The sequence below is a fragment of the Cyprinus carpio genome, chromosome B22, assembly GCF_018340385.1.
Source record: "Cyprinus carpio isolate SPL01 chromosome B22, ASM1834038v1, whole genome shotgun sequence".
Taxonomy (NCBI): Eukaryota; Metazoa; Chordata; class Actinopteri; order Cypriniformes; family Cyprinidae; genus Cyprinus; species Cyprinus carpio.
This window is the reverse complement of record NC_056618.1, coordinates 10,378,521-10,400,228: the sequence shown is the minus strand read 5'-3', so window position 1 is coordinate 10,400,228 and position 21,708 is coordinate 10,378,521. Positions and strand designations below refer to the sequence as shown.

The 21,708-nt window shown below is 37.8% G+C and overlaps 1 protein-coding gene across 1 annotated transcript in view; it reads right to left on the bottom strand.

The window, feature by feature from the left end:
* Positions 1 to 1,615: 1,615 nt before the first annotated feature.
* LOC109107503 overlaps positions 1,616 to 21,708 on the bottom strand; it is a 34,455-nt gene continuing 14,362 nt past the window's right edge. The window contains exons 2-5 of the mRNA XM_042749496.1: positions 19,656 to 19,979; positions 7,355 to 7,690; positions 6,225 to 6,512; positions 1,616 to 1,884 (exon numbers count right to left, since the gene is read on the bottom strand). Of these exons, the coding sequence (XP_042605430.1) occupies positions 1,616 to 1,884; positions 6,225 to 6,512; positions 7,355 to 7,690; positions 19,656 to 19,979 (1,217 nt within the window). The remainder of the gene's footprint in view (positions 1,885 to 6,224; positions 6,513 to 7,354; positions 7,691 to 19,655; positions 19,980 to 21,708) is intronic.

Sequence of the window (21,708 nt, the reverse complement as noted above, 5' to 3'; positions counted from 1 at the left end):
GTTTAAAGCTATTGACCCCTTGCCTTTTGAGATGTTTTTCTCTGTCTGCTATAGCACTGTTTATAAGGCACATTTGCTATAGCAAGAACGAGTCAGAGAGAAATGAGTCTAGTGATCTTGACTACTTTATTGGCCATGACGGGCTATCATGTACTTGACGACCTGCTCTCATCCAGAGCCCAATCTTTCATAGGAGAAGTGGGATGGGATATTAATTTCACATAACTGATTGTAACAGCTTGAGATCCAGTGCTATTGTGACAATGATATTCAAGGATTTTAAAAACGTGTTGTGCAAAAAATGTTTGGAGCTGCTGCATCATTCAGAACAAGGTTAGAGTAGGCGGCTGCAGTGAGGGGAGGAGTGAAATAAACACAGGCAAGACGGACAGTTCTGCCCTCTCGAAGTGGAACAGATACCTACGAGATATAAGGAGGATGTTGTTTTGTTATTAATAATGACTGTTGTTGTGATGATAATGATATAGTTTTAGTTTTATTTTTGTTTCTTTTGAAAATAAATATGATGAACAAGACACTTAAAAAGCTTGCTATTTAATTCCATACGAAAGACATATTCATCATTAATGTTTACTTTAATACAAACAAGTATTTTAGATATTTTTTTAAGAATTTGATAATCACATGTCTCACACAAATATCGCCTCTGTCATAGTTTTGGGAATATCTATACATAATTTAAAACACATAGTCACATGATATCAGATTATAAATAAATAAAAAATAAAAAAATAAAGACATTTTATAAATAAATAAAAAATAAAAAAATAAAGACATTTTGATAATTTTTCTTTTTATTTAGCAAGTCGTTCCCATCATGCTATTGGTCAACGCAGCTGGGGGAGAGAAACTGCGCTTGGCTGCACGACCGACTCATTGTTGGGAGAGATATTGGGCACACATCAGCATAAAATTAGAGCAAGGTGGACTGCCCTCGGACACATTTCTAACCAGCATGCATCTTGCAGCAATCCCCGGTGACCGGTTCTTCACAGATTTTGCTCATCTCAAACAAGCCATTTGTGTGTCTCCCTTATTTAACACACCTGATTCAGATCATCAGCTCTTTAAGTGAGAGCTCCATGAACTCAACTGAGTTTGTCAAAAAAAGGGAGACACAAAATGTGCAGAGAAGTGGGTCCCTATGATTGAAAACCACTGATTTAGCGATACACAGACATTAACAATCAGCGTATGAATCTCATCAAAGGTGACAATTTAGAAAGCTTTATACCACAATGCATGCTGGGAATCAGCCCAGTTCAAAACTAATCCGTGACTCCCAGCATGCACTGCAACATGAATTGTGCAGCTGAACTGTCCTAAAATTTTCTTTATTAACTGACAAAGTACAACAGTTTAAAAAAAAAACAAATTTTATGTTTAATTATTCAAATGAAGTGCAGAGTTGTGAACGCTTGTGTTCATTTAACTTTAGATTTGTTCTTAGAGCTCTGATCTAAATAAGTGACAATGTGACGTGACATACAGCCAAGTATTATTGTGACATATATGTGATATAAGACTTTTTTATTGTTGTATTTTTTGTTCTAACTAGTGAGTGTAAATAAGAATGTCATGTTTATTTTGTGTATTATCTGCTGCTGATCTTCACTTCATAAAGTCCAGTGTGTTCAGTTCTGGTGTTTGTGATGATCAGAGATCCAGTCTGATGATCCAGCTTCAGTCTGTCTCTGAATCGCCCATCAGGACCATTGTAGAGTTGTTTGGCTGCTTTAGATATTTCAGCTATGACAATATCTCCAAACATCCACAGTATCAGATCATCTTTCTGTATATCAATAACATTAATCTGTAGAGTAACAGTTTCTCCCTCCTCCAAAAACACTGACTTCACTGCATCTGTCACAACAAACACATGAAGAACAGTGAGGAACTTAGCCATAAATTAGATACACACAGAAATGTTTCACTTCTCATTTAACAGATCTATGAAGTCTATTAAAGCTCATTTAACTAAATTGTTTAAAGTATAAATTCTACAGCAACAATCTACTGGTCATAATGGCATATTTCAAGTCTAACAGGATATTTCCATCAAAGAGAAGAAGATAATTGTGTTCATCAGATCAACTGATCAAATGCAGGTGAACATTTGATTTCATTACAAAACTGAACACAACAGTGAATAATGAGTACACAGAGAAATGAAGCATCATTACCAACTTCACTTATTACTAACCAGTTTCCCAAAAGCAACTATGGTCCCCAAAACAAGTTCTGTCATTCCCAATAAAGTTCAATGGAACTTGCAATCATAGTTAATGCTTTTGGGAGACTCACCCCAGTTTGATTTTGTTTCTGTCAGACATATAGAGAAGTTCTTATCAATAATTAACAGAGGTTTAGCCCAAGTTAATGTTGATATTTCACTGAAAATGGTATATTTTGCTCTAGTTTAAGCTATTGACCCTTGCCTTTTGAATGTTTTTCTCTGTCTGCTGTAACTGTTTATAAGGCACATTTGCTATAGCAAGAACAGTCAAGAGAAAACGAGTCTAGGTGATCTTGACTACTTATTGGCCATGATGCGATTATCATCATGTGGTGACCTGCTCTCATCCAGAGTCTAATCTTTCATAGGAGAAGTGAGATGTGATATTAATTTTTTATAACTTATCTGATTATGGTATGATATTGATTTAAAGTGCTTTTTTGAAGTAACAGATTGTGTTCTGGTGGTTTTTTTTTTGTGGTGTTTTGATATTATTGTTTGTTTTTGATGTGTGTTTTATATCAATTGTTTAACCTGTTTCTGAAGACAGGCCACTGTCCAGCAGAGTTTAGCTCCAACTCTAATTAACACACCTGATCCAGCTAATCAAGACCATCAGACTCATTAATCATTAAAGTAATGAGATCACGACACACTTTGTGTGTCTCCTTTATTTAACACACCTGATTCAGATCTTCAGCTCATTAGGAGAGAGCTCCATGAACTTTGTGTGTAAAATAATGCCGAGTTCACACTGCACGATTTTAGCCCCGATTTTCACTTGCCGACAGGTTTTGTGAAATCACAGAGAAACGGCTGAAATCGGAGGCAAATCAGTGCTTACTTCGACTCTCTAATCTGTGGAATTTACCGTACAGAAGCCCCTCCACAGACTCTCACTACTGGCTGTGTGGAGGGATGCAAATAATACTGTAGGTCGACAGGTGGGCAGGACATCCTATCATTGTTTTCAGGTCGAATATAATGACTGGACAAATATTTTTTGGTCTTGAACCTTCTACAAAAGATATATTTTTATTTTTATATTTAGATCACTTTAACTATTGATTACCAAAATGTAATCAGACTTTCAACTTCCTCTGAAGATGTCTTCAACAAACTAAAAACCATTAATGAACAACTTCGGAGCTCACAGTACAACCCAGAAAGACTAAAAATATTGAACCACATTAAAAAAAATAAAATAATTATATTAGTCTGGTGATTATATTTTATTATAGAATTTAATAGAATTTTATAACATTAGGGTAAGATGATTTTCATGAATTAGATGTATTTCAGACATTTTATTTTATTAATGTTAGTAGGATACATAACGCTCTTTTTATTGCTTCCCCCATAGTTGATTTGTGACAAGTAATGCATCAGCAATATATGTTGTCACACTGTGGTTATTTTGTGTATAGCACCTAAACAAAATCTCATGGGAACCTCAATTTTTTAAATACCAACTTTGAATTTGGAACATTACTTGGGTAGACATACACCATTGCCTTTTTTTATATATATAAATAATGCAATCAATGAGCAGCTACCCTTGCACACCTGCATGTAATCGATAGATATCTAGGGATCAAGACCAAAAATAAGTAAAAATAAATAAAAATAAAAATAACACTGAAAATGTTTACACAGAAAATAGTTGTATACAACAAATATATTAATTGATAGTGCATGGGATTTATTATTTATAATTTGTAAGTAAAATGTACAGTACTAAACATTTTACATAAAAATAATTATAGTGAAGGATCTAAGGATCCTTAAATGAAAATTGTGGTGTTGCATCAAAAGAGCAATCATACATTTTTGTTGTGTTTTTATATTTTGTTTTTATTCATTTATACTGGCGTTCAGTCGCTTAACGGCTTGACACTTGAGGTCGACTGATTGATTGGCTGGCCGATTAATTGGGCTGATTTTTGGCATTTTTTAATTAATCGCCATCAGCCTATTGTGCTGCAAATTAGGCCGATTTATAGGCAGGCGCATCTGCGGGCAGCTAAGTGCTATTGTGGAATGCAGAACTTGAGAATTTCTCTTTTGAGTGTGTAGTAGTAGAGTAAGCAAGCTTTAGGACATACTATCACGTCATACAATTGCATCTTTAAAGGATTGCTCTGTCGCATAATTACATGCACCCTGTCACTGTGAACTGGCCTGTCAATCATCTTGTCACAGTTAACTTCCTCCAAATTTCATTTCATTTAACTTCTAACCATACTGGAGAGAAATGAAGTAACATGTTGATCTGTCAGCCGTGGGTCTTAATGCAAAAAGCAAAATGATGCATTTAACAGTTAACGACCAAATGGATGTTTATAAATGTTTATATTGCTGCTGCAAATTTAATATAACATAGATAAGATTAAATAAATATTATTTTACCAGGTTAAATGTTGATTATTAGTAACTCAAACCCCTTTATCGAAACCTCTCTACTTAACCATTGGTCGTACGCATCGGCTATGTCTGTAGTTTTTTTTTATGCTTTTAATTCGTGTTTGAAGTTCTCAAACGAATCATTCGTCAAAGCACATTGGCTTGTGGGTATTATTAGCCATTAGAGTGTGCACTGATCCACACTTCAAAAATCGACTTGAAATAGTAGACCATCCGGGGACTTTTGGCATACTCTTTTCAACATACTATGCTTTGAGACACACTTATTCTAATCTCACATACTATTTAGGATGGATAGTATGAACATTGGGAAGCAAGGATAGCTTTAGCTAACGATGGCAGGGCAAAACAGACCATTTTGAAAGCATATATGTTTACCCTACTAGAATTGATGCAGACCGGGCTTATCATATTCATAATTGCAACAAGTCATTTGCATGTGAAAGTAGAAACACGTGCAATTCAGACAAAGCTTCTGGGCTGATTATAATGTGTGATTTTCATTTTGAAACATGCAGTGCTCAGTTTATTCAATGAAGTATGAGTCTTTTGGAAAATCTATTCGGTCAGTTTTGATATTGTGACGTGAACAAGCTGAGTGAGTTTGTCTCTTATACTGATGAGAGTCAATTTAATTTTGCCCCAACAGAGGGAACGTTTATGATAATTCAAGGTTTATGGGAAGTTTTTGTGAATCAGCTTAGTATAACACTACTTCTGAGATGTGTGCTGGTCAGACGAAGTCTAAGCATTGAAACATACACAACTAAAATTACTGAATAAACTCAGTCATGTTCTTGGCTGATATAAGACTATTATTAGTTTTAGATAAAAGACTAGACTTGATGTTAATGGGTTTTGGGTATTGACAACCCTACTAGCTGTTGAGATACCAGACAAAACAGATATTTTCTGACAGGATCTGGTGTCCAGTGCTGGATCTTCATTATCTGGCATGGAGACTTGATCTAACAACAGTAAACCTAATTGTCTAGAACTTTTTAACACATTATTTTTTTTTTTAAATGCTACATTTTACATCAGCAATAATCTGCTGAGTGTCTTCTTTAAAAAGAGACACACCTTAGGTCTGTATTCCAAAGCATTCATGAATTACAACCATTTAAGTTCAGTGCATTTTCAAGTCAATGTTCAAAAAGAGGAGTGACAGTTAAGGGGTTAAACCTACAGGCCAATTAATTGAAATAATTCAGTTTGCATAAATAGTGTTGCTATTATGATGATATACATTCAATTAAAATATGGGCATTTAAATATGTTAATATTTCATATGCCTGTTAGTCATAGAATAACTTTAACTTTCAGATGAATACCTTTTATTAAGATTCTGCTTTGTCTGTCATTGGTTACCTTATTATTCAAGTAAATTGTAATGCTTTAAAATGTAAATTACTGTTAATATTTATATATCTAAACAAACTTGTATCTAAATATGTTACAATTTAAAAGTATATGTAAAAGTATATTTTTTAAGGGGCCATCTTAACCCATCTTACCCTACAATAAAAAAATATCTACTCACCAATTATAGTAATTCTGTATTTCCTGTGTAAGATCATTGTTCTGGTGTTGATCTCCACTTTATAATCTCCATGTTGATATCTTCTTATGTTTCTGATGGTGAGGTCTCCGGTCTGAAGATTCAGATCAGTGTTGGTCCATTTCTTGTTAACAGGGTCGTTTAAGCGAGGAAAGAGTTTGCCTTGGTCTCCAAACTTCCACACTATCTGATCATCTGTCTGTATTTTAGTAAGATCAGTGTGTAGAGTGACAGAATCTCCCTCCAGCACTGACACTGACTGCACATCATCTGTCTCAACAACAAACACATGAGAACAAACAGAAACAGTTTTGAGAGATTAATCTTGTAATGCTGTCTGGAATATAAAATTAATCTGAATTAAAGTGAACATGATTTCTACTGAGGGGGACTGATTTCGCTAAGATCATTACAAGCAGTGATGTAAATTAAACTGTTTCAAAACAATTTGAAATTAGATGGAAGGTCTCAGAGCATTTTCAGACCATGGACTCTGCTTAGTTGTATTGGGTTTAGAATATGGATTTTTTTTGCATTCTATCATTAGTATTTTATTTTATTAAAATGTTACATAATGTAGCTTTACATGCACAGAGATAGATTTAGACAGAGATAGACAGAGATAGATTTTTATTTTGGTCATAAATTTCAGTTAATAAATCTCACTGAGTCCTGTGTAATAAAGCTGATTTAACTATCAGTTAATGTTTATCATTTATACAGCAGCCATTTGCTGTCAGAAAGACACATAACATGTCTCATAAGATATTTCCTTTTACGTAAAAACAAAGAAAGGAAATGTGTTTATAAGATGATATGATATTGCAAGTGAACATGAGCATATTTATTGGTGTTTGGAAATGTAGTATTTGAACATAATTATTCAATGCTCCATTTTTCATTAAATTAAATTTACCAAATGATGTTTGAAATTATGTATGGAGATAAGCACTCAATTATGAACACCACTTCTGTATAATGCTTTGAGAAAAAATAAATAAACAGTACCACAAACGTATAGTTTCTTAGCCTTAATTTAGTGCAAAGTTTTCATCTAAACTATTCACACAAAACTAATTTAAATATATTTAATATTACATTGATGGACTCACCGCTGACAGTCACATTAAATGTCTTGTGTATGGTGTGTTTGCTGCTGGTTCTGATGATGTCAGCTTCATAAAGTCCAGAGTGTGTGTTTCTCATGTTCTTGATGATCAGAGATCCAGTCTGATGATCCAGCTGTAGTCTGTCTCTGAATCTCCCATCAGCACCATCATATGTGTTGAAGATTCCAGCCGTTCTATTGATTTCAGCTACAGGAGATTTCTGATGATCAAACCTCCACTGTATCACAGCATCTCTCTGTTTATGAGTGAGACTGGTCTGTAGAGTGACTGAATCTCCCTCCAGCACTGACACTGACTTCACATCATCTACAGGCACAACTGCAGAACAAACAGAAATAGATTCTGTCAGTTATCACTTTTCAAACCAAACCTAACACAGACCTAACACAGATCACTGAGTGTTTTCTAATGATTTTCTTCAACATTTTCAATATTCTTTTCTGTAACCATCTCAACTAGTCAAATGCAGAAAGAGTGGATTTTACAAAAAAATTCACTAAAACACAAACTATTAAAATGTTGAGTCACTAATACTTTTTTTTTGTCAATGAAAGAAATCGATGCTTATGTTCATCAAGGTAATATTTAATTAAAAGTAATTAATTCATTAAATTTCAACAAGTGCTGACAAAGCCCTCAGCAGCAATTACTCTATTCTACACGGCGTGAATAATTATGAGGTACGTTCATATTCTGATCATATTTTCCAAGCGCATTTTACCAATTCCAAACCACTTCAATCTTAATAACTGCTATTAATTTTGTTTTTAATCATTTTTGAGTGATATATAATTGTCCCTGATGCATGGAAGCGAAAAAGGATGTGCAGAATTATTAGGCATGTTTTCTTTTACTGATAAAATAAGCCAAAAAAGAGTTTTAACTGCAATACAGAAATTGCAAAGTTAAGACATGACCATTGGACAGCAAAATACTCACTGGGACAGTGGTGTCAGAAAAAAAAAAAAAAAAAAAAAAAAACAGGTGGAGAAGAAAAGACACAGGTTTTTATTCCATCTCCTATCCTGAAAAGTCTGTCTTGCAGGATTGACTAAAAATGAGCTCCTAAAACTTACTGCCAGATTCTGGAAGATAAATTCTTCAAACAGTGGTACAAGAGGATGTGGTGCTGGTCCTCAAAAGTTATCTGTCCATAAAGCCTATAAAAAATGAGTCTTCATGTATTTCACAATACTTCAGCATGTTATTCTTATTAAGTGAGTGTCATTTTTAGGATTTTTTTACCCAAGCAAAGTCTCTCAGAATCTGACATCTTGTAATTCTGGAGACTCCAGGAAGGTTATGGTTCTGGAAAATGGTGGTGCTGGAAACTAAATGCTTCCTGATGGTTTCACAGTTAATTCTTCACATTAATTATTAATTCTTTTGCAGTTATTGTTTGTCTTTTCTTCTCCGTTCTTCTTCTGTTTTTTGTGACCCCGCTGACCCACTGAGCATTTTGCTGTCCAATGGTCATGTCTTAACTTTGCAATTTCTGTACTGCATTAACTTTGAATATTTCTCATGGGGATTTAATAATATTTGACTTTTCAGTCTGAGTTAAACCCTTTTTTTTTTTTTTTTTTTTTTGGCTCATTTCATCTTTAAAAGAAAATTGCCTAATAATTTTACACACTTGAATATAAGGAGTTTTTCTCTTACAGCTTTCATGGACAATTATATATCACTCATAAATGATTTAATACAAAATTAATAGTAGTTAAGATTGATATGATTTGGAATTGGTAAAATGTGCTTTGAAAAAAAAAATATGATCAGAATATCAACGTGCCTCATAATTATGTATGCGGTGTAATAAAAAAAACATTGTAGCATAATAACCCTTGAGAAATCAAACTAATGTGCTGACTTGGTACACTGTAAAACTGACACTCGCAGGTCAAATTGTGGTTATAAAACTGGCCAAACATAAGTATATTTATAGAAACACATCAGTCTGTTGTTATTTTAAAAGTTATAAAATATCCCATACACTACTGTCTTGAAAGAAAAAAAGCAAACTCAATCTAACCAACTAGTTTGAGAAACAGACCCTCACTGTTGTTCAGATATAAGCTTCACTGAAGAGGACACACTAACACTTTACAGTGAAGAGAAGACTGAGATGCTGCTGCTGAATGAATCTGAGGATTGAGGAGTTCTGGAAATAGTTTAATTGTAAGATCTGTGATTAATGCCCTTCAGACCAGTAACACATGGGAATTACTACAGAAAAAGAAATGAAACCTTAGCTGAATATCTTAAAAATCTAAATGCAAGAACACATAAGATTGCTGCTGCACACAGAGGATAATTGAAAGAACAAGAATTCTTCTTTGAAGAACAACTAATATAATAAAGGTTTTCACTGTCATAATTATTCAATTAGATGTTGAATAACAGTATCAATTTCTTTTTTAAAAACATTTCTTGGGGCCAGTTGTTCAAAAAGTTTAATCTGGATCAGAATGATCTGGATTTGGAAATCCCATGTTTTGCTATCCAGGATCAGGTAACCCATCTTACTTTTGAATTCACAAAACATTTTATCTTTCCACTGAGTTCTCCTAAATAGCAGTAAAAGTTTTAGTTAAGAGTTTTCTCTTAAAATATATTCACAAAGCTGCTGAGACAAAGTTTTAGTTGACCTTGTTGCTACAGATGATGTCAGCATGATTACTAACTATGCACACAGTGATTGGCTGATAGTCTCTGTCAGAAATGTTTTCATGAAAATATTGTAGAACACGATATGTTGCTGTATTTAAATAAAGGTTTAAAAAAAAGCCAATTGCCACATTCAAATAAAGATTTTCAAATGCAGGCTTAGTGTCACAAATTAAACAAGTATATGTTCAGCTAATTGTCAGCCTCTTACATGTATGCTTCTCTTAAATAATTAGTGAATATGCATATAAACAGCCTTTTAATTAACAGAGTAGAATAATCATGGCTGATAATACATGTGTAATGAATGTTCTGAGGCACGGGGATCCTCCACGTGCTCTCCTTTGGATAATTCGTGTTTTTTCCTCTGCGGCCTCTTGTACTGGTGGCGGTCTTGTGTTGAGAGATATGAAAAGTGGGTGAGATACGATAACTGGCAGGGAGAGCTAATCGATAAGAAACTGGTGTGATTTGACAAATGATTTTAAAAGGACCCACATACCTGGGACTGAGCTTCTTGCTTGCGAGACGAAGACAAAGATCTCTGGTAGATGGCCAAACCCACTGACCCGGAGCATAGGGGTAACTCGTTCTTCGATGGCGGTTGGCCTGTTCTCTGACTCGGCGCATAGCATGTTGGAGGTGAACATGAGCGGATTTTCAAGTCTCCTCACTATGATGTAGCCAGTCGTTAACAGCGGGCAGTTCAGAGGGCTCCCCTGACCAGGTAAATAGCAGGGGCTGGAAGCCAAGCATGCACTGAAAAGGAGGTTAGGCCAGTGGATGGTTTGTGCAAGGAGTTCTCTGCATATTCAGCCCATAATAAATAGCGATTCCAGTCGTTCTGGTTGCTGTGACAATAGGAGTGTAAGAAACGAGTTAGTTCCTGGTTGAGTCTCTCCACCTGGCCGTTGGACTGGGGGTGATAGCCGGAGGTTAGGCTGATGTTTATATTAAGTTGTTGACAGAAAGCAGACCAGACTCTGGAGATGTATTGCGGTCCGCGATCTTAGACTATATCATCTGGCAGTCCGTATATCCTGAATACCTGCTCCAGTAAAAACTCTGCAGTTTCAAAGGCATTGGGAAGTTTCGTAAGGGGAATGAGGCGGCATGCCTTGGAGAAGCGGTCAATGACTAAGTATGGTGGTGTGATTTCTGGAGCGGGGAAGATTGATTACGAAGTCTATGGCAATATGGGACCAGGATGAATTGGGCGTATGGGTAATTGATGGTGTGGGCTGGTTGGTGATTTATGATGGGTTTTGATTGATGTGTGGATTTGGTGCTATTGCAGGTAACACAGCACTGGATGAAAGTGGAGGATGGCTACCAAACTGGCTCTGCAGGGATGGCCACCAAATCAGTGATAACGGGATGGCCAGAGCTAGGGGATTCATTAATCATCTTTATGACTCGTTGCTGAAGACTCACAGGAACATACAGTACGTTAGATTCTGTATGCAGTCAGGTGGCGTGGGATCGTCAGACTGAGCTTCGGTAATCTCCGTCATTATGTCCCATTGTACCGGAGCAAGGATTAGTGTCGCTGGGATGATGGGCTCATTGGGTGAGTTGGAAGAGGAATCAGAGTCAAACTGTCTTGAAAGAGCATCAGCCTTTCCATTCTTTGCACCAGGGCGGTAAGCAACACGAAAGTCAAACTGTGAGAAAAACAGTGACCATCTTGCTTGCCGGGAATTGAGTCGCTTATCTGATCTGATGTATTCCAGATTTCTGTGGTCCGTGAGCACTGTGAATGGGAGTTAGGTGCCCTCTAGCCAGTGTCTCCACTCCTCAAAAGCCGCTTTCATGGCTAGCAGCTCTCAGTCTCCAACATCATCATTTCTCTCTGAGGCATTAAGTTTCCTGGAGTAAAAGGCACAAGGATATAGCTTGAGAGGATTGCCCTGGCATTGTTACAGGATGGCTCCGATACCTGTGTTAGATGCATCGACCTCCACAGTGAATTTAAGCTCGGGATCAGGATGATAGAGAATGGGTGCAGTGGTGAATCGCTCCTTTAATTGTTGAAAGGCCTCTGTTGATGCTGTGGACCAGACGAGACAATGCTTGCCTTCCCTGAGCAATGATGTCAACGGTGCAGCTATAATGCTGAAGTTGCGTATAAACCGCCTGTAGAAGTTAGCAAAACCCCAGGAAACGCTGCAGATCCTTGATGGTCCTAGGCAGCGGCCAACTGAGAATGGACTTAATCTTTTTATCATCCACCGCCACCCCGTCTACACTGATGATGTACCTCAGGAATGAAGTCAAGGTTCGATGAAACTCGCACTTCTCTGTTTTTGCTTACAGTTGGTGTTCAGTCAGGCTCTGTAGAACTGCCCGTACATGTTGCACAAGAGACTCAATTGTGTCAGAATTTATCCGAATGTCGTCGATGTGGGCAATCAACCATCGATTTAACATGTCCTGGAACACATCATTGATAAATGCTTGAAACACAGACGGACTATTGATGAGTCCGAATGGCATAACAAGGTACTCATAGTTCCCTGTGGTGGTAGAAAAAGCAGTCTTCCATTCGTCCCCCTCCCGAATGCGAATTAGGTTGTATGCTTTATGTAGATCGAGCTTGGTAAAGTACTTGGCTGATCTGGGGTGTTCAAGAGCAGCTGGAACTAAAGGCAGAGGGTAGCGAAACTTTACTGTGATCTTATTCAAGTGACGGTAATCAATGCAGGGCCGTAATCCTCTGTCCTTCTTTTTCACAAAGAAGAAGTCTTCTGAAGCAGGAAAGGTGGATTGTCTGATGAAGCCTTTCACTAGTTCCTCCTCAATGTAAGTCTTCATGGTCTCAGATTCGAGTTGAGTTAGGGGGAAAACTCCACCTCTGGTTGGGACTGCCCCGGGTTTAGTAGAGATGATGGAGCGGGAATGAGGTAGCAGGCAGTCCCTGTGACATGATGCAGACCATTGGACAATCTGCCTTGTGGACCAGGAAATACAGGGATTATGTCTCTCCAGCCAGGGCAGACCGAGGATTATGGGTTTCTGGGGTGTATTGATGGTGAAAAGGCAAATTGTCTCAGTATGAAGTGAACCAGTCTTTAGAGTGATGTCCCCGGTGATAAACTTGAAGCGCCCTGTGCCCAGAGGGTGACCATCTAGTGCTGCCACTGCCACACCGGACTCACATGAAACAAGAGGAAGAAAATGGATCTTAGCAAAATGGATGTCAATGAAATTACCCGTTGCCCCTGAATCAATCAAAGCCATGGTATCTAGGTTTATGTCATTATGTGTTATGGATACAGGTACTTCTAGCGTGGATAATGAAGATGGGTTAGAACTGACTGTCAAGAACCCCTGGTAGGGCAGGAGATTCTCATATGACCTGGTAAACTGCAGTACGACACAGATTTTCCCTCCTACAGTGTTCTCTCTCCTCTGAAGTGAGACGGGTCATGCCAATCTGCATGGGTTCGGGCTCTGGTAAGGTTGGAAGGAGAGGGCAGTGCAGAGAAGCGACGTGGGGGTGGGGGGGGTGCGTCTTGAGCGCATCAGGTTATCAATGCAAATCGTGAGCTCGATGAACTGTTTGAGTGTCCTTCCCTCGTTGCGGCATGCAAGTTCTGACTGCATCTCTGCCGTAAGGCCCTTTCGGAACAGCAGTTTCAGCGGCTTATTACCCCAGCCTGTCTGAGCAGTGAGAGTGTGAAAGGTGAGTGTGTAATCAGTGGCCGTGCTGCCACCTTGGTGCAGAGCAAGGAGTTGTTCCCCCTAGTGTTGTTTTTGGCCGCCTGTTTTAATTTTAGTCTTAGTCTAGTCTTTGTGTGAAGCTCTCATTTTAGTTTTTATTAGTTTTAGTCACGTTCATACTCTTTTTAGTCTAGTCTAGTTTTAGTAGACTGAAAACTGATGACTTATTTTAGTCTAGTTTTTGAGTCAGCGACAAACTGATGACATTTTAGTCTAGTTTTAGTTGGACGAAAACTGATGACATTTAGTCTAGTTTTTAGTCAATGAAAATGGTATTTTAGTCTCTTTTTAGCAATGCAATTCTATTTAACCCAGTCAATATAGTACAAGTACCTAGAAGTATAGACGAAAACCAAAATTTTATTTTTAGCCAAACCCATTTCAAACAAGGTTATCTTATTATATTATTGTTACCTTTATAGACTCAAGAATACATCCATTCCAGACACGGAAGATGCTCTGATTTGAATTTACAACATTTATTTTACCAACCAAACATGTTAGAAGTACACACACATAAATTTAAATAAAAAATAAATGTAATAAAAACAATAATAAAAAAAAAAATAATAATAATAATCTGCTAATTTTTCTTCCAAAGACGAACCCGGCTGGCGCCATCGGTCCCTTTCTCTGTGTCAAGGCTGATTTATACTCGACGTGTCCGCAATTTCGCTTGGGTGAAGCGCGGAAAATATGGCGCCATCGCGGTGTTGCTGGAAGTTCGCTTTGAGTGCAAACTGAACTATTCGCATGTGGCGGAGTGCACAGCATTTTTTTTAACTTTCCGCGCAGCTCCGCGATCGAACATGCATGGAGTTCAGGGCGATTCTAGCCGAACATGCACGTCTGTGTCGGCGTTTGTGTGAAACAGAAGCAGTTTGATGTGAAGTTCAAACTCCATCAAGTGCTTTTTGATGGAAAACGCTTTTTGGAAAAAAAATGTTTGCATAGTTTGTCCAAGGCTTCTTATTTGAAGTACGTTTTATTTTATTGTATAAAAATAGAATTAGAATTAATTTAGATATTAATTATACACTATTTGCTTAAAGTTGTCTTGTGTTTGATGCGTAATACAGCCAATAGTTTAAGATTGTTTTAAGTTTGTACATAAAGAAATTATTAATTCATCAACTCATTCATCACAAGGCTTGTACTGGCAAATGACTTCTTCTCACCGGTGATTCCCGATGATTTTAGAGGACAATTACTCCTCGTTGCTCCACTGTCGTTTCAAAGAATAGTACAATGGCGAATGCGACAGGTTTAGAAGAATTGTAGCGTCGTCTGTTGGGTTGGTGGGGTTCGGTTGATCTGAGCGGATGTATGAGTAAGTATAAATCCCACTTAACTTTGTTTGTTGTTATCTTCTAAATAATGCCGCGAGTGGGACTTGAGGAGTCGGTGTCTGCGAGGTGAGACACAGGAAACAGAAATACTGCAAAATAATAATAATAACACTCAGCACGAGATGTAATAACGTTAAAACATTTCGTTTCGTCTCGTTTTGGTCAACGAAAATGAAGAGACATTTTAGCATAGTTTTTATTTTGTAAACCACATTTAGTCTCATTTTTATTCGTCAACGATATTGCATTATACATTTAATTATAGTCATCTTCACATGACCAGCATTTACGTTGCGTCTCGTCTCGTTTTCGTCACATGATAAAGGTTCGTTGACGACGATATTTAGTCATAATTTTCGTTGACGAAAGCAACACTAGTTCCCCCACCTCCTTTCCATCGGCTGAATGTTCAACAACCTAACGGAACTACTGTAGGAATTTATCGAAGTAAGGGAAAGACATATTTCTACCATCCCACACCGCAGTTGCCCAGTCTAGCGCTCTTCCAGTCAGCAGAGAACAGACAAAGGAGACTCGTGCTGTTATCGGTGGGATAGAGTTGAGGTTGTTGATTTATGAATCAGGGCTGTGCACAGGGGGGTGGCCCTGTGGCTAGAGCCACTGCCCCTTTGCTCTCATCAGCTGAGGTGCCCCAAAGCTCAAAGCATTCTGTTATCGCTTTGCTAAAGATCTACTTATTCTGCGACTCCGCTCCATGTTTTCCCGCCGTTCCGCAGCATCACTCACAACCTGTGTGCCGCTCTCTGGAGTAGAGAACACAGTTCTCGAAGCTCATTCATTAACCAGTAGATGCATTACAATCCACATTACAGACAAGTGGATGATTCTCTGAATTAGTCATTTGCTAGTTTGTTTTTGTATCTCTGTCAGTAAAGTAATAAAAAAAAGTGATTACAACAAAATATCCACGTTCTTAGAATTAGAATGTCTAATCAAATTATTATACCCGATCAGATCTAACATAAATAACACAAAATCCGCTGTTGTTGGCACACTTGAGAGAAAGAGCGAAGGGAGCCTGCTAAAGGCATTTCAACATTGCAAACGTGAATTCAAAGCTCCAGCAAGCCAGCAGATAAATCACTATATAGAATATTTAGTAGTTTGTCACACTTTAATTCTTGTAATTAAGTATATTTCACATTATAAAAACCTGTCTTGATACAAGTAATCTATAACATATTTTATTAAAACCATATTAAAAATAGGCCTATAAATAGTTTAAAAATAATATAAATGTTCTAAATGAGTTGTTTATTAGTATATAATATAGATTTATGCTGTGAAATATTAAATTCAATGTCTAATACTTATAGGGGAGAGTGGGGTAAGATTAGCCACTTTTTACTCATGTGGTTCTCAAGATAAGGGAAAATGATGCATGAGTACAATGAAAGTATCTATTCTATCCAATCCTATCCTAATGAAAGTATTCATATCATTTTAAACGATCACAATGTATTTATGACAAAGGGTTCTAAAAATATGGCTTCTTATAAAAAAGTGTTCCCATGGCTCAGTTTGCCCCGTGTTTGGGGTAAGTTGACCGAGTCGAGTCAGTGAGAAAGATGCACCATCTGACCAAATCTGATTCAAGCCCATGTGAAATAAATAACAATATAAAACTAATTTAATAATTTCCTCTGACAAACAGTCATATTTCTTTTCATAAAGTTAACTTTAACAACATAAAACCAACCAAATGAGGTTTAAATTTCAATATTTAATTGTTTGCATTTCTGAAACAATATGTTGAACACCAAAGTTGTAGCCTTCCAGACTAAACAGAAAGTTTGGCCATTAGTGACTACAGGTGGAAAGATATATCTGTTTATAATGTGAAAAGCATTTTCTAGTTCTTATCAGAGAAGGATTTGGTGCACTTGTACACTGTCCCTATCAAATAAACTACAAATAATATGTATATGATAAACTTAACCAGTAATATCACATTGAAACATCAGTTTATAATTCAGAGATTTAACTTAAAGGGTAAGTTCACCCAAAAATTAAAATTAGACTGCATTTTACTCACCCCCAGGCATCCTAGGTGTATGTGACTTTCTTCTTTCAGATGAATCCAGTCAGCGTTATATTAAAAATTGTCTTTGATCTTTCAAGCTCTACCATTCCTTCAGTCCATCCCTTCTATTAAAAAATTTCACATGGCTCCGGGGGATGAACAAAGGCTTCCTGTAGCGACTCAATGCATTTTTGTAAGAAAAATATTTATATTAAAAACATATTAATCACTTAATCTAGCTTGCCACAACAGTTGTACACAGAAGCAGTTCCGGGAGCATGACGTATGAGGTCAGTGTTGCACATGTCCCGGTGAATCTCATGGAAACCAATGTTTGTTTACAGGATCAAAAGAAGCAAAGTTTCCTTACTTTATTAGAGGAGGAAAATGTGTCTTTGTTGGTTTATTTTGATATTTTTAAATTTTTCTTTTTTACGATTCTTGTTTTTTGTTTTTATTTTTGGACAGTTTTTTTTTTTTTTTATCTTTTTTTTGTTTTTTTTGCGAAGTAAAATGAGCGGCGCATGCGCAAAGCTGACCTCATACGTCATGCTCCCAGAACTGCTTCCGTGTACAACAGTGCAAGCTACATTAAAGCGATTATTTCGTTTTGAATATGGATATTTTTCTTACAAAAACGCACCGAGTTGCTACAGGAGGCCTATGTTCACCCCCCGGAGTCGTGTGAGACACTTTTTTCTTTATGGAAGGGCGCTTTTTATTTCCCTTCTTTTGGACTGAACACCCACTGACAGCAATGATAGAGCAATTTTTTATATTGTTCAAAAATAATATTTAATAACTCTGACTGGTTTGTCTGAAAGAAGAAGTCCTACACCTGGGATGCCTCGGTGGTGAGTAAAATGCAGTCTAATTTTCATTTTTGGGTGTACTAACCCTTTAACTACATGGTGGGGTAAGTTAAAATGCTGACTCAATTTACCCCACAACATTTGGCTCACTTTGCCCCATAGCTGCCATTTTTGAAAACAAAAAAAAGCTACTGTTGCTTACCAGTTCAGGCTAATATTTAGCTAAATGACTGGCATGGTTTTATTGCTAAATCACCTATATGTATCATAAATATTTTTAGACATGGATAAATGTGCTTTGATGTAACAACCATTACATCTGTTATTACTTTGGTTTTTAAAGTAAATTGGTGCCTTCCACTCCTCCCGTGTGTTTCTCCCTATCACAGTCAGGCAGAAATGATGGGTGGTTCCAAAATAAATGGTCACATGAGAGTAAAAGTGTACAGTTGCCAAGAAACAAGGGGTGGATCAACTTACCCACTGGCTCAACTTACCCAACTCTCCCCTAGTTCCATTGAAGATGAGGCAGAAGCAGGCTCAGAGAGTGAGGGAGAGCCCACTCTTATCAAAACATCTACAATAAAGTCTGAAATTATTACAGAGTGTGCTGTCTTCTCTTTTAATTGTATTTTGTAACAACTGGATCACTTGTATTAACAAGGCTCAGAGAGTACTTGTATTGTTAATTTTTTTGGTTTGTGGTGTTGCTTTTTTTGGTTTGTGTGAATGGCCCTGGTTGCCACCCTGCACCTTCTGAGTAAGATCAGAACTGCGAGATTTGTGTCCATGAATTCACTAAACGGCCAAGTTAATTTCTAAGTGATGCAAGGTCATTAATTAGCGAATAATTGAAAGTATGAGATTTCCAGAATAATTAAATATCTATATTAATACATGATCAATATTTGTGATCAGCTTTTAATAAGAAACACAAACTAAAATTAAAGAATCACCTAAAATTGGAGTCAGATTAAATTGTTCATAGAGTCAGAATTTTGATTGGAAACCAAATTTTAATGATTGAATTTTGTTTTGTGAAGAAGTTTTATTTATTAAATTTTTATGTATTGTTTTTTTAAAGAATAGTATTAGAAGTCCTACACGCAGAATACCTTCAACCAGTATGTTATCATTATCATTCAAAATACAAACATTAACTCTGTGAATGCTTATGTGTGTGTATATTTACTGTGTATACCTGTTTAAGTGGAGCAGTGTACTCACTCATTCTTGACTTTCTCCTAATAGTCAGTCAAAGTTATGACTGTTTGAGGAGACCAGTATAGACATGCATTAATCATTATTTTATAGCAAATCCCGATTGCCATTTTGTTTTTTGTTTTTACAAGCAAATGGATTGATTCTGATACTGACTGCTGATTTTCTTTCTTTAAGCAAGAGACAATAAAAGTTGACAGTCTACATAAACAAGATGTTTATTTTCTCTATTACAGGCCGTAAAAAAATATCTGTGTCGGCGCCGATGGCCTTGTGGGCAGCGCGCCGACATGTAGCGCCATTGTGCTCGGGCGTCCTGAGTTTGAGTCCAGTCACTTCCCACTCACACCCCCCTCTCTCGCTCACCCACTTCCCTTCCTGTCGACCTATTGTCCTACTGAAATATTCTAAAATCCGTTTACATAGATCCGTAGAGTGATAAATAACACTATATAAAAAAGACACACCTTTGACAGTGAATGTCATCTCTGGGGGGGACCCTCTTGGGCTGCTGATCTGTAGTTTATACTCTCCAGAGTCTGTGGTTCTGATGTTGCTGATCTTGAGATCTCCAGTCTGACTGTCCAGCTGCAGTCTGTCTTTGAATGACCCATCAGGTTTAACCGATAGTGAGATCCCACCGTCGTCTCTGCTGATTTTAGCTATTTGTCTTTCACTAAACCACCACTCAATCTCATCATCTGTCTGTATTTCAGTAACACCAGACTTTAGAGTGACTGAATCTCCCTCCGTAACTGACACTGACTCTTCGTTTCCATCAACAAACACACCTGCAGAACAAACAGAAACAGTCAGAAATGAAACTTATAAAACACTCAGAAATCATAATCAGTGTAAACCTATTCTTGTGACTTTCAGCAGACTAGGGGGAGAAAGGTGGTCGAAGCGTCATAATCCTGTGTTATGGATCAAATGAGGATCGTGTTATCTGGGGATGTGCGCGTGCATGTGAGCTATTTTATTTCCCATTACAGCAGATTCGTCAAAAGTGACTGCAAAGCTGTAATGAAAAGACGTTGGTACGTTCTTAATGTTCTTAATAAATGTTGATGCAATTATTACACTGTGTTGTTTCCTCAATACCTGTTTTAATGCATGCGACCAGGGCCGTGCATGGGGTATACAGTGGCTGAACCACTGCTCCCTTTGCTCTCATGGCTGAGGGGTGCCTCACCAATCCCCATTACCCCAGCTCAAAGCGGTCTGTTGCAGCTCAGCTAAGATCTACTGTTTCCGCTAATCCACTCTGTTTTTCCCGCCCACTCCACTGCAGCATCACTCTCACAATCTGTGTGCGCTCTCTGGAGATTGGAATACAGCCCCAAGGTGTGCATTGGTGTACAAACCACATTCCAGTAAGTGGTTGATCTGCTGAATTAGTAATGTGGTAGTTTGTTTTTGTTTTTGTTATTTCTGTCGGTAATGATTTGCTCTCTGTTTTCTAAAAGTGACAACAAAATATCCACGTTCTATTGGAATGTCTAATCAAGGTGGCCAGCCATCAAAATGTATCCGTCTATTATAAATGGCAAAAGAAACGAAACAAGCTACCGCATTACTAATTCTGAATCAACAAATGATTTATGCGCATCTATGCAACCGACGCTGCTTCAATATCTGGCGGCACTGGCTAACGCTGATGAACCAGCTGGTCTTTAGCAGGCGATGGCTGAACCGCGAAACTGGTATGAAAGTTGGAAGGCGCACCTCAGCAGCTCGAAAGGCTGTGTTCCCAATACCGAGCTACCGCGGCATGCACAAAACGAGCGGTGAGAGCTTGACACCACGTCGGCATTTATCAGAGGTAAGAACATTGCCAACATCTTTTCGATACGGCTTTGCAGTCGCGACAGGTAATCTGTATGGAGTAAAAGCTTTCACATGCGCGCGTATGTTTACGATCTCATTTGATCATAACACAGTTCTCATTCGGTCTGCTGGTCACTGAAACAGGTTTACGCGGTGTACTGGTTTCATTTCTGACTGTTCTGTTGTTTTGTTGACTGAGAGGATGCGGAGGGTCGGTCGCTCACAAGGGATGCGAGTTGTTGCTGAAATACGAACAGATGATGGTGTTGTTGATATGAAGCTCGGCGAAGTGCTGCTCGGCTGATGAACAATTCAAACAGCTGTTTAATCCGGGCTCCGAACTACTGTAAGCAGATCAACGGCAAGGTGACGATGTCAGGTGTTTGCTATGGTGTTCACACGGATGGATTTTGAGTATTTCGTGCGCAGAAGATGATTGACGGTGGGGCAGACTCAAACTCAGGCCGAGCTTATTACGCGCCCTATCGACTCCCCAGCCCTGGCGGCAGAAATGGCTCGCTGGTAGACTGTCGGCTTTGACGTGCTCTTTGCTTAAGAAAATCGGCGCGATCTCAGAATCGGCCCGCTGGCTAACCAGCGTAAAACAAATGACGGTTAAACAGCAGGTGGCTCTGTCTGCTCACTCCAAACCGGTATGGCGACTTTGACAGGAGAAGTCGAGGCCTGGTC